The 14,411-nt window shown below is 40.0% G+C and overlaps 1 protein-coding gene across 1 annotated transcript in view; it reads left to right on the plus strand.

The window, feature by feature from the left end:
* Positions 1–6,089: 6,089 nt before the first annotated feature.
* AASS (aminoadipate-semialdehyde synthase) overlaps positions 6,090–14,411 on the plus strand; it is a 60,560-nt gene continuing 52,238 nt past the window's right edge. Inside the window, exons 1-3 of the mRNA XM_014457361.2 lie at positions 6,090–6,491; positions 10,639–10,815; positions 13,977–14,061. Coding sequence (XP_014312847.1) covers positions 6,255–6,491; positions 10,639–10,815; positions 13,977–14,061 — 499 coding nt within the window. The 5' untranslated portion in view covers positions 6,090–6,254. The remainder of the gene's footprint in view (positions 6,492–10,638; positions 10,816–13,976; positions 14,062–14,411) is intronic.

Consider the following 14,411-nt stretch of genomic DNA (forward strand, 5'->3'; position numbering starts at 1 on the left):
AACATTTACGGAGTGTTTACAGCGTGCAAGGCAGTGCTCAGCACTTTGTGTATTAGTTCAAATAAACTTCACAGCAGACCCGACTCCATTTTGCAGATAAAATATAGACAGGTTGTTATGCACCGAGGCCACAGAGTAAGTGGCGTCCCGTTGCCCAGGCCATCTGTGCAGGCAGGGAGTTGGTGTTCCTTTGAGGTGCGGCCCTCCTGTTGCAAGCTCTGGGCTCCCGGTGACTGCAGGTAACAGGAGAATGGCTGCCGCCCATAGTCTTTTTAGTGTTTTTGCTTCCTTGTTTAGTATGCTTTAGCTGGATCTCCCTGAGTCAGAGTGTCTATTTATGTTCCAAACTTCTAATGATTTTGTAGTCCACAGTGCCCGGGCACTAATATCCTTAATAGACTATGAGGGCTGAAAAGGACTTTTGTACTATAAACTAGTCTGGAAGAGGAAACTGAGGTCAAGAGAAGGAACCCCACAATTAGTTATTAGTTTCGGCTCCCAGGTCTGTATTTTCCTACCATATTCTATTGCATTTCATAACATTTGTTGGTCTATAAGACCTTGGCAGAGAATAGCTTTTGTTGTTGTTGTTGAATGTTGTGGCTGGGAGTCGGGGTGGGGAGGGGAATATGAGTCCCTATTTGGTGTGTCTACTTTGTTTTCTCTGCTGCATAGGTCTTTCTGATGTTCACTTAAACTTGGTCATTGATTCATTCATTTTTTTTTTCTTAAAACATTTGAGTCTCCTACGTACCGGTAACAAAAGATGAATAAAACACAGTTTATTCCCTCAGAGCATTTACAGTTTAGCAAAGAGACAGACACATAAGCAGAGAGACATTTTGGATGAGTCTCCAATTCAGAACTAACTTTGCATTCCATCTCAGTGAAACAAAATCTGTGGGCTAGACACCAGGAGAATCTTAGGTCTCATATCCTTGGATAACTATGCCTAGTTCATGGGCTTGAGAATTTAGGAGCATTCTTAGACCAGATTAGTTAGTATTAATAGAGTCCACCCACCCAAGTCTACTTTTTTTAAAAATTTCTGGCCGACTGTAAGGAGTTTAATGTGGAAGCATTAAAGGATGTAGCTGTGCAACAGGAAGTACAGGTATGGAGGAAGGACAGTGTTGCTGCATGCCCAAGCCTAGTCCTAGCAAGCCTTGGGGTTGGAAGGTATTTGAATTAGTGCTAGGCCACCATCAGGTGTTCTGTTAATTTGTAACTTTTTGGGACCTCTCCAGGAGTATTATGGTCTGAATACCAAATACTACGTAGTGTGGGCCAAGGCGCACGGTCATGGAGCTGCCTTCCCTTAGCTACAGTACCAAGGCTTCCTGGGAAACCCTGGTTTTTAAAAGACACTTGTGGTTTTTGAGTGAATTGGAAGGGTAAGTATAAAACATTTTCATTTCTCAGCCATTTCCTTATTTTGTTCAACTCAAGGTTACTCCATTCCTTAGCCTCTCAATATTTAATCAAGATGTGTGCCTGATTGGTACAACAAATAATTGGCATTGAGAAATCTCTCCATGTGATTTAGTTTGAGTTTGAGTCATTGCATTATAGACTGGTGGCATTCTTTTAAAAATGTAAACATAAGGACAAAGAGCACATCTCTGAAAACTGGGGCTAGAGATGGGAGGTTGGGACTTAATTTGTTAATTAGGAATTTGTATTACTTTATACGTGTCCCACTGGAAACAGAAATTAGGAGGCCCTTTTTGTACTGAAGTTCTTGTATTTAGCTCACAAATTGTTCCGGTTTAGGTGGGTGGTTTGTGAGTTTAAAAAGTTTCCTGCTTAGGTTGATGCTATGAAAAGGACTGAAGAGACTTAAAGGATTTTTTAATATTAGATGAAAAAATAAAAAGCTCTATGTAGCCCTCAGCTCTATTAAACTACCTACCACTCTTACTCATGAAAATCAGCACAAATCAAATACAATGTTGTAGGGCATATGTACTACCTAAACAGTAGCAGATAGATGTAACTTAACCAGTTAACTGCCACGATATTTTGAATTTAATTAAAAAAGGTCTGCTGCTTGCGTCTCTAGATGCTTATAGCGCACAAATGGTTAATCCAGTTACATTTAAAAGTTATGACTACCAGAACAGTAGACTGTTTTTATTGTGATTCATCCATAGATACTTGGAAAATGATTTTTATAAACCACAGAAAATTCCTGATTTTTATGGGGCTCACTACCTTCAGGGTCATTCTGACTCTAATATTCAGTTAAAATCAGTAATTGATAATTCACCAGTTAGAATCAGTAATTGATACTTCACTATCAGATTTTTAAATTTTTTTATAAATTCATCTGAGAGAGAGAGGTGGGGGGAGAGAGAGATGAGAAACATCAATGAGCTGCGTCCCACATGTGCCCTGACTGGGAATCGAACCTGACACCTTTTAGTGTATAGGACAATGCTCTAACCAACTGAGCCATACCAGCCAGGGCTCACCATTAGATTTTAATGGGGACCATCTAATTAAATGAAATTGTCTCCCCCTGCTCCTGTTGGATCCCATGAAAATGGGCAGAAATGGAATTTCTGCTTCTTTAGAAGTACCTAACATCATGCTATGCACATCTTAGGGGCCCACCAGATTTTTTTGAATTAAAGAAAGAAATCAAAACACCTCTTCTATAATCAATGGTCAAAATCTAACTCCATCAAGAAAATTTTGGGCTTTTATTATATTTTTATTTAAATATCCAAATGATCAGCTACTACTATATTAATATATGTAATTGTACAAAGACCAGTCTGCTCATCATTTGAAAGGACCTTCTCAAATACGTATCAGTTCCTCTGCCTGTGAACATGGCTTTTCCTCAGATAGAATATTTTATAAATACACCTCACAAAATTTTCTTTGTTTCCTTCATGTGATTTGGGGTGATGATATACTTAATCACCACAGTTTATGTCATGGTCACTGAAAGAGAATTGTGGTATATGTATGGAGTGCCATGCTCTATCTATCTATCTATCTATCTGTCTATCTCTATTTTTAATCCCCACTTTCCTTTCATTTCTCTCGAAAAGGATAGAAATACCAAGAACCTATAAGCATGTTCTCCTTCCCCTGATTCTCATGTGTACATTGTAAAGATTGATAACTTGTAAGTTGAAAGAAATTCTTTTCTTCCCCCTTTGAGAGATGGGAAGAGAGGTGCTGCGATATCACATACTATGTCCTATTGCTAGAGCCCATCCACTGACTGTCCCCCGTCTCTGCGCATGTCTGAGCATTTAGTTCAGTAGAGTACTCCCACGACATTCAGTCATTTCAAATTCCCAATGAATCCTGGGGAAGTGAAATGTGTACCTTAGTGCTCTTCTTGTCTTACAAAAACATAGGATAGAATCTTTTAAATGTCATTTTTATGCTGTTGAAACATTAGCCCTTCCTGTGTTGAAGGGAAGACTTTAGCAATTGTCAGGGGAGGATCTTGTTCCCCTCCCCTGACTGGGTGACACTTCTCTTTCTCCCCCTAGCCCTCTTCTCCTCTTGCTCCTCCTTATTCTCCCCAGATCTTTCTTTTTCTTCTCCTCTTGCTCGTCCACATCCTCTTTGCTCATGCTACAGGCTGTTGTCAGCACCTTTCACCGTGAAGTGACCTGGCCAGCGCCAGCGGTAAGCCAGGGGCCTTCCTGCTTTGTTTCATGGGAGGCATTGCCAGAAATACACAAGTTGTTTACTTCCCGATCACCACCACAAATTCCAGGACAGGGACACCCGGGATAGCCAACCTGGGCATTTCCAATGAAATACCAGACACCTGCCGTGCCTCGCCTAAAAGCAATGGAGAAATCTTCACTGCTAGATAGTTCAGGATAACCTTACAATGAAATGAATGGTGGGCCCGGAAAGTTCTAGGCTGAGACCACGTTTCAGGTTCAGGCAGTTAGTAATGCAGTAATGCCTGCACGAATGTTTTCCTAAGCTCCCAGAAAACTGGACCGTATCTTGGCAGGGACTCAGGAAGGGGTTTTAGCGGCACATGGGAAAGGGGTGGGTAGAGGCAGCCCATGCTTGAGGCAGAATTGATCATTCACTAAGAACTGTTAAAGCCGATGCCATATGGATCTGATCTACTTCTGAACCGAGCTGGCAGCAGTAACAACCCATGTCAGATCTGCATGGTGTGGATCTGCAGGCTTCCGCAAAGAAGAGAAAATCCCGAGTGTTAACTAGTAACCGAGGAATCCCGCTTTTGCTTAAAAGCGTTAGTTCTACTGAGACTCCGGGTCAGTTTCTTCGGGGTAACAACAGTATCTACTTAATAAGACTTTTCGCAAGGAGAAAATAAAATAATATCTGTAAGGTGCTCAGCCTGGTGCTTGGCATATTATGTCCAGTCAGTGGTAACCGTTGTTAACATTTGTTTGAAAACAAAGTTCTGGGACTTGTGATTTGAGAATTGCCTACAAAAAGGGAAAGTGAAAGCAACTTCCCAAATAAACTCCAGAGGCTCACAGGCTGCTGCTTCTGTTCCTGTCCCCGATGGAAAGCCTGCCTTCGCCAAAATCTATTACATGCTTGTGTCTGTGTCTCTCCTATCACATCCCCGCCCCAGACAGAGGAGGAGGGGGCAGGGAGAGGGATGGTCGCCGAGGGAGGGAGGCTGTGGTTATGAATCAGGTTGGGGGGAGAGAGAGGCTATATTATCTGAAAGTGTTCCCTCATGTTAACGCCAAGAATTGCTGCAAAGAACAGAGGATGTGGCGTCCCTCCACCACCTGTGGAATATGAAATACAGCTCCTGCTGGGACGATGGGGCCATTTCTGGGCTTACCTGTGTGTTCAAAAGAATTGCATGTCTTTGGAGTGGGTTTTATTGGAGAACATAGGGATTCAAGTTTCATGGGATGCTGCCGTTTTTGACTCCGTTTTGGGAGAGAATAAATGCTATGTGCTTTGGCTTGGGTTTGGGCTCAGTGTTGTCTCTTTTAAAAACAACAGTATGTTAAGTAAACCACAACAGTCTTTTCCTGAGATGCTGTTGATCATCGATGCGGGCCCTAAGCATCTGCGTGCTCACTTGCTGTGTGCAGCCCTTTCTGTTCACGCCCTCTCCCTCCCTAAGGCTTCTTAGAGGGGCTCCTTGCTGGTCCCTTTGTTCTTTGGTCTGTGGTGCTGTGAGTTGCAAGTATTTGTATGCCCCCAGGTTTGGATAAACATTCCCCATCTGCGTGGTGGGTCTGATTTAGAGGTTGCCGTCTGATGTAACAGAAAGGTATTCCATACCACTTTGGCTAAATGCTAGTAGTAATTGGTAGAACATTTCTGGGAGGTGTGAAATCATGTAGTCCATGTATTTGCGTTCAGGGCTCTGCTTCTTAAACTAACACGTGCGGTGGACGAACATGTGTGTTTGTTTTGTTTTCTTAAATGTCCAATGTGCCCGGGATCAATCCTTTTATAAAATTCAGTGACAGTGAATTCCTAGACAAGTGATCATGTGATACCAAGGTCTCTAAGTGCTAACTTTCTCTTTCTGTGCGTATCTCATCACCGACCAGTGAAAGTGAAAAGCAGTTCACTGAGGAACAGGCAGCCCAACACTGAGCAGCACTTGCTAGAAAGTGGTCAGAGATGAAACTTGAAAAACGTTGGAGCTAGATCACCAAGAATCTTGGACATGATTAAAGGATTCCAAACTTATGCCCTCAAATCTTCCTATATTTGCATTGCAGGTTAATGCGCTTAAAACTTTTGTGCTGAATAGTTGTTTGATAAAAACATATGTTTAAAAATCAACTTCAGCTTCCCAGATATGGATTAGTGTCCCATACATTGCTCTGTACTTTTTAATCCTCACCCAAGGATATGTTTTTATTGATTTTGAGAAAAAGAGAGAAAGAGAGAGAGATGTGAGAGAGAAACATCAGTTGGTTGCCTCCTGTACACACCCGGATGTGGGATGGAACCTGCAACCTAGGTATGTGCCCTGATGGGGGATCAAACCCGAAACCTTTTGGGGCATGGACGGCCTTCCAACCAACTGAGCCACCTGACCAGGGCGCCCCTTACTTTTTTATTTTTGGAAAGAAATAACATCGTTTGTGGCAATTTGCGTCTGGGTAAAGGAACACTATACCATCCAGGTTTCTTCTCCTGTTTTCTCTATCTTGTCTCTGCTCCCATCTGAGCTGGTTGGCTTTCACAGCAGATTTCTTAGGAGACCAGAACTGACCTGTGAGCCCGCCTGCCTCTTGTCCTGTGCTCTTACGATGTCTTTGCAGTCACCAGGCTTCGAGATGCTGCGCATGTGTAGCACCAGGCTGGGCCGGCTGGGGCTCAGCCTCCGCCGGGGGCTTCACCACAAGCCCGTGATGGCCGTGCGGCGGGAGGATGTGAACGCCTGGGAGAGGAGGGCGCCGCTGGCTCCCCGGCACATCAAAGGGATCACCAACCTGGGATACAAGGTCTTAATCCAGCCCTCCAACCGGCGAGCCATTCACGATGAGGTAAATATTTCCAATGTCTTAAATATGTGAGAATAACATGACCCTGTCAATGGAAATGAGGGAGCACCCGAGTGAAAAGAAAATGTGACTCAAAGATATTGAACACCACATGGCAATATTTCTTTACTTGTGTTATCATGAGATGGCCAGTTAGAATCTTTACCTCAGTCCAGAATTCAACCAATAAATATTTTTTTTCATTCCATTTTATGCTTTCTCCAGCTGAGGGGTAAAGAGATTGCTTTAATTTATAAAAACATTTTTGACCTTTCTATTTTTTCAAGGTTTTTAAAATGTTTTAATTGAATTTATTGGGGTGACATTGATTAATACAATTATATAGGTTTCGGGTGTACAGTTCTGCATTTCATCATCTGTATATTGTCTTGTCTGTTCACCGACCAAAGGCAAGTCTCCCTTTGTCACCATTTATCGCCCTTTTTCTCTCTTCTGCCTCCCCCACCGACCTCCCCCTTTTCCTTCTGGTAATTACCATACTGTTGCCTGTGTCTGTGAATTTTGGTTTTGTTTAATCCCTTCGCCTTTTCACCACTCCCTTCTGACAGCTGTCAGTCTGTTCTCTGTATCTATGAGTCTGTTTCTATTTTGTTTGTCAGTTTATTTTGTTCATTAGATTCCACATATAAGTGAAATCATGTGGTACTTGTCTTTCTCTGACTGGCTTATTCACTTAGCATAATACTCTCCAGGTCCATCCATGCTGTTGCAAAAGGTAAGATTTCCTTCTTTTTTTACAGCCTCGTAGTATTCCATTGTGTAGATGTACCACAGCTTTTTTATCCACTCATCTACTGATGGGCACTTGGGCTGTTTCCAATTCTTGGCTATTGTAAATAACAATGCAGTGAACATAGGGGTGCATATATTCTTTTGAACCAGTGCTTCAGGTTTCTTCAGATAAATTCCCAGAAGTGGAATCTCTGGGTCAAATGGCAGTTCCATTTTCAATTTTTTTAGAAACTCAGTCTGCCTTCCCACTAACAGTGCAGGAGGGTTCCCTTTTCTCCACATCCTCACTAGTGCTTGTTGTTTGTTGATTTATTTTATTTTATTTTTTTTAAAAATATATTTTATTGATTTTTTACATAGAGGAGGGGAGAATAGAGAGTTAGAAACATTGATGAGAGAGAAACATCGATCAGCTGCCTCTTGCAAACCTCCTACTGGGGATGTGCCCGCAACCAAGGTACATGCCCTTGACTGGAATTGAACCTGGGACCTTTTAGTCCACAGGCTGATGCTCTATCCACTGAGCCAAACCGGTTAAGGCTGTTTGTTGATTTATTGATGATAGCCATTCTGACAGGTGAGAGGGGATACCTCATCGTAGTTTTTGCATCTCTCTGATAATTAGTGACATTGAGCATTTTTTCATATGTCTATTGCCATCTGTATATCTGTATATCCTCTTTAGAGAAGTGTATTCAGATCCTTTGCCAATTTTTTATTGGATTGTTTGTTGCTTCTATGTCATTTGTACATGAATCCTTTTATCTCTGAACTTTCTGGTTGCCTTAAACAGCAAATTGTCCTAGCCTCACTTTGTGTTTTTTTCTGCCCCACTGCTGGAATCAGCCATTACATCAAGGAATCCTGATTTTTTTTTAGTTTATAGAAACCGAGATCTAGTATCTGGTGTTAGGTGTGCTTATGTTACTGATTTATTGTTGCTCTTAGCCCTTTCAGTGACAGAGCAAAGAAATACACACACACACACACACACACACACACAGAAAATATATATATAATATATATATAATTAATTGTATGTAATAACTGTCTATATTAATTGTATATAATTTAATCATGAGCTAACACTAATATTTCCAAAATTTAATATTGCAGATATTTCTTACCTTTAAAATTGTATATTTGCATTTGTTTCCCTAGAAGTGAAAATTTAAATTTCTTATAACATGAATGCACATTTTTGCTCTACCCCAAAATATACATAAAATCATTTCGGAATCACAATGCAAATATTACAGTTAACAGATGCTAAGAGAATAAACCTTTATAGTTCTCATCACAAAAAAAATTCTGTAACTATGTCTGGACTGATATTAACTAGACTTAGTGTGGTGATCATTTTGCAATATATACAAATATTGAATCATTATGTTGTACACTTGAAACTAACATAATGTTGTATGCCAATCAGATCTCAAAAAATATTAAATGGACTTTAATATTTCTTTGACTTTTTTCTTTATAATAGATCTCACAAGGAATATTTGGAATGCTATGTTTAAAAGTTACTTGAATTCTTTTTTCTGTATGGTTACATTGTCCATGTGATATCCAGTTGGATTAATTTTTTTTATCCTATTACATTTTATGTTTGCTTTTATATCCTTTTGATTTAATTTTATTTTTCAAATAACTTAAACATTTATGAGTTTCAAAGATTAAAACTATGTAAAAAAGTGGTAATGCAGAGAAGTCTTGCTGTGATCTTAATCTTCCGACGTCTATTCTCACCCACCCTATAGGCTGCTATTTTCCTTAGTTTCTGACCTATCATTCCTATCTTTCTTTTTGCAAAAATAAGCATGTGAGTGTGTGTGTGTACATGTTCTTATTTCCCCTTCACTCCAGGTTAGTTCATGGTGATATAGGAATTACTCCGTTGTGATTACTCCATGGTTTGTTGTGATTTCTTTAACCAGTCTGCTATCCCTGGGCAAATAGACTATTTTCAAAGAAACTAGGTATGAAACATATGTTCATTATTGTATTATCTCTTCTATCCATTTTTACTTTCTTTTGAAGTAGATTGCTAAATGGATTTATCTTCATTTTATTCAGTTGCCACCTTTGATACTCTTTTAATTCTGCTTCAATCATGCTACACCTTATTTAAAACTCTGAAATGACTGTCTATTGCCTCCATGTACCAGCTGTCCAATCTCAGTTATGTGTTCAAGTCTCAGGTTTCCCATTGATAAAATGGGGATGATAATTGTACCTATCTCATGGAGCTTTATGAGAATTAAATAGAATGATCCATGCAAAGTACTTGGCAAAGCACATAGTAACTTATTAATAAATGTTGATGATTATTTTTATACAATAAAGTGCATCTTTCCCATGATAATATTTAGTCTACTTTTCCAAATTGATTTACCCTTTATGCCCTAAACATCTTTACTTTCCTGCCTCCATATTTATATCTATTCCTTTAAAAAGCCTCTTACTGATATTGCCACCTCTTCAAATCTTACCCAGCCTTTTAGATTAATTTAAAATTTTCTACTTCCTTCACCATCTCACCTGGGAATTATCTCAGTATTGATTAAACTAATAATCACTTCGATTCTGCAGATCATAATGTTATTTTGAATTCAGCCTCATTTACTGTGCTCCTGACTTCTTTTGTTTTAAAATACATTTTCATTGATTTCAGAGAGGAAGGGAGAGGGAAAAAGATAGAAACATCAATGATCAGAGAAAATCATTGATTGGCTCCTTCCTGTATGCCCCCTACTGAGATTGAGCCCGCCACCCAGGCATGTGCCCTGACTGGAACTTGAACCATGACCTCCTGGGTTCATAGGTTGATGCTCAACCACTGAGCCACACCAGCCAGGCCTGAGTTCTTTCTTACTGTATTTTGTGGACTCCTTTACAGGAGGGATTTTCCTGGCTTTCTTTTTGTCTTATCATCTCATCTCTAACACAGTCTGCTGTATAGAGTAGGGCAGTAATAAATAGTAATTAAACACAGAAAAGTAAATATTGCAGATATGTCTTCCTTTAAAAAAAGATGAATCTGAGTAATAAATTAGTCCTTAGCATTTAATATTACAGTGCATTGTTGGTATAAAAGATATATTTCACAATGATATGTAAATCACATGTGCTAGTGGTTATGATCAAACTATTAACCGTTCTTAAAATAGGAGTATTGCTGAATTTTCTAATTTTTTACTATAAAAGTCAAACACGTTAAATTGATCTTTAGCCAGCAAGTAAAAATATTAGTAGTTATTCTATTATTTGCTCTTATTCATACAGATTGTACTCCTTCAAAAGGTTGTGCCTTTAATTGCTATACTTCGTTATGAAAGAAAACATGAATACAACAAATCAGGGGAATAACTTTTAACCAAAATTGCATTCCCAGGAATATGTCAAAGCTGGCGGCATTCTTCAGGAGGATATTTCTGAAGCTTGTCTTATTGTGGGAGTTAAAAGACCCCCAGAGGATAAGTTAATGCCCAAGAAGACCTACGCATTCTTCTCCCACACAATAAAGGCCCAGGAGGCCAATATGGGCCTATTGGATGAGATTCTAAACCAGGTAATTGGTAACCAACACTCATAAATGTCATAGAAATTACTTTCAATTATCAAGCAGAGTTTTAGTTTTTTTTAGCATGCAGGAAATACATCTTGTTATTCACCTCTGTAGGAAAGGTGATCTATGAGTTAGTGCTCGAATAGCTCTGCTGTTCTTAAGGCTCCTCTGCGGCACGAGTTTGGAGTTTGTTATAAGAGAAAACAAACATCTTTTATTCCTTTTGTACTCTGAAATGGAAGGAATGAGAGAAGCAGTCTCTCAAAATGATCCCCAGTTTATAAGGCCACGTGGTCAGATATCAGCAAGTAGAATGTTTGAGCTGAAAAGAACCTCAGGAATCATATAATCCTTCATCCTCATTTTTCAGATGGAGCCCAGAAAGGTGAAGTGACTTGACTGAGGTTGCACAGCTCTGTAGTGCCAGAACTGGATTGTAGACTGTTTTCACCTTCATTAACATTAAAAGGGGAGAAAAGCATTTTGGAGATATACATACTATTGGAATGACTAGCAGCTACTTAAAATACAGAGTATTCATTCCACAAATATGTGCTGAGTGCCTATAGTGTGTCTGACATGGAGCTTATATAGTGGGAGGAGACAGATAATAAATAAATAACCTCTCATAGGTCACTTGGTGATATGTGTAATGGAGATACATAGACTATAGGAGGAGAAAAGGGGTGCTGGGCACTGGGGAAAGGGACAATGCTAGTTTAAATAGGATTATCAGGGAGAGCCTCATTGAGCAAAAATTTGAAGGAGATGAAGGATCAAACTGTCCATCTGGGTGTCTTCCAAGCAGAGAGAATAGTAATGCCAAGGCCTGCTGGTCTTTTGAGTGAAAGATGAGAATAAATCTTGATGTTCTAAGAGGCTTATTCTTCCTGCGTTGTGGAAATGGGAGAGAACAAAGCTGATAAGAAGATTGTAAGTCTAGACCAGTCTAGACGCTAGGCTACAAGTGATGGGGGCTTGTATAAGGGTGGTGGAGTTTGTGATGCATGGACAAATACAAGTGCTTTAGAGGTCTGATTCCAAATGATTCCCTAATGAAATGAATGTGGAATATGAGAGAAAGAGAGGAGACAGTGATGACTCCAAGATTTTAAAGGAGTCGCCATAAATTGAGATGATGCTACTGTAAGAGGAGCAGGCTTGGATGGAGGATCGGGAGTTGGGTTTAGGGTCTGTCGAGTTTAATTTATCCATTAGACATTTAAAAGGAGACACTGTGTGGGCCGTTGGTTATGAATTTGTAGCTCAGGAGGGCAGCTCCTTCTGACACACATTTTGTGGTTGTCAGAGACTAGATAGTATCTAAAGCCACGAGAGTGGATGAGCATAGGGGATGAGTGTAGCTAGAGGAGCCTGAGGTCTATTATAATAGAGAGACAACTAGAAATTTTCCAAAGTCCAGGGGAAAGGATGTTAGAGCATTAGAAACTAGACTAGAACCTGAGAATAGGCAGAGGACAGGAGAGTTTGCAAACAGTAAAAGCAGTGGAAGTGTTTTATATAGGTGATAGAACACATTCTCTTTAAAAAATATATATTTTTATTGATTTCAGAAAGGAAGGGAGAGGGAAAGAGAGATAGAAACATAAATGATGAGAGAGAATTACTTCAGCTGCCTCCTGCATGCCCCCAACTGGGGATCAAGCCCACAACCAGGGTATGTGCCCTGACCTGGAATCAAACCATGACTTCCTGGCTCATAGGTCGATGCTCAACCACTGAGCTATGCTGGCCGGGCTAGAACACATTCTTAGTCATTTGAAATATGCTAGACCCAGGCTGCAGTTAATTTGCAGTGTTTCTGAAGAACAAATTCAGAAAGTAATTAACTGAAGTAATATTATAAGAAGAATGTTTCATCTTAAGCAGATAAACTCCTTTAAAAAGTACTTTAGAAACATATTGGTTGTTGTTATATATGAACTTTCATTCATTACAAGTCAATTAATAAAACAGACCCAGAAGGGCTGCTTTTTGGCAGCAGTTTGTAACCAATTACTTGGAGTTGGATAAATAGTAAACATTCTTATATTCATGCATATGGTAAAATCATCTGATCTTGGAGGAAATCAAAGGACTGTTTAAAACATTGCATAATTACAACATGTCAGTAGCTTTTAACCACGAGTTAATTAGACATTCCCAAGAGAGGGGAGATTCCCAAGGAAAGAGGAAGGCTGGTTTTAGTGGAAGCAAGGAACTAAAAGGCAGGCAGACTGTGCTACTTTTTAAATGAAACTTACTTGTGAAGGGATAGAGAGAGAAAAAAAGAGGAGAGAGAAGAAGAGAGACTGAGATAGAGTAAGAAAGAGAAAGAGGGAAGGAGGGAGGGAGGGAGAGAGAAAAGGAATGAGATATTTGAGTATATAGACTTGAGAGGGAGTGGTGTTATTATTGTTTTTTAAAATATATTTTGATTGATTTCAGAGAGGAAGGAAGAGTGAGAGAGAGATAGAAACATCCATGATGAGAGAGAATCATTGACTGGCTGCCTCCTGCAAGCCCCCTCACTGGGGATCGAGCCCACAACCCGGGCATGTGCCCTTGACCGGAATTGAACCTGGGACCTTTCAGTTTGCAGGCCAACACTATTCACTGAGCCAAACCGGCTAGGGCGGTGTTATTATTTTTAAGGTAGAAGGGACCTGGGTGAATGTCACTTAGAATGGCTGAGGGGAAGGAGCTGTGCAGAGAGGAATAATGCAGGACAGAGAAAAAGCTCAAGAGTAATGGTGTTGGAGGACGTGGAGAAAGCTGGGATCTAGCTCACAGGGCTTAGTTTCAAGAGGGGCTTGTTCTCTTTGAGACTAGAAGGAAGAATGTGAGGAGACATGGGGTTGTAGGTATATTTGCAGATGCTGCTGGGATAAAATTTAAAAGAAATAATGACTTTATTATTTGCATTTAGCACCTGTCTAGGACCATTTTTTTTTTCATCTCTAATCATAAACCTGTCATTGGCTTGTGACCCATGATATTTTCTAAATGTTTCAGGGTGCCCCTTAGGGTAACTTACGTTGGCCAGTCAAGATATATTTTATAAGAGGAAAAAATGTGAAACACTGACTTGCTCATATATGTGCTCTACTCATTGAAATTAAGCTTGGTGGGTCTGGTTGAGAAATCTTTTATTCTTTCGTCAGGAAATCCGACTTATTGATTATGAGAAAATGGTGGATCACAGAGGAATCCGGGTGGTGGCGTTTGGACAGTGGGCCGGTGTGGCAGGTAGGTGTGTGGGCGTTGACATCACCGTGTCTACATTGGACTGTGAGTGACAGTGTGTGCTTTTTCTTTTTTGTGGCAAAGGGATGGAAGTGTCCATTTTCACCAATAAAAATAAACGTGAGGGTGCATCTGAGGGTGATGACTATTAGGGGCTAAACTAACAAAGTAAATCATGAAAATATGTTTATGATAAAAATTAAAAAGAAAAAGAGGGCAGGGAGAAGGAAAGCAGCTGTAGATAGGCTCTGACTTTCTCAGTAGTTCTGTTTGGAAGACTAGACGGGGAGGTCAGTTTGGTGATGAGAACTTGGGGAGCAGAAGAATGGGACAAAGAGGAAAAAGGTACGGGG

Source organism: Myotis lucifugus, unplaced genomic scaffold, assembly GCF_000147115.1.
Source record: "Myotis lucifugus unplaced genomic scaffold, Myoluc2.0 scaffold_73, whole genome shotgun sequence".
Taxonomy (NCBI): Eukaryota; Metazoa; Chordata; class Mammalia; order Chiroptera; family Vespertilionidae; genus Myotis; species Myotis lucifugus.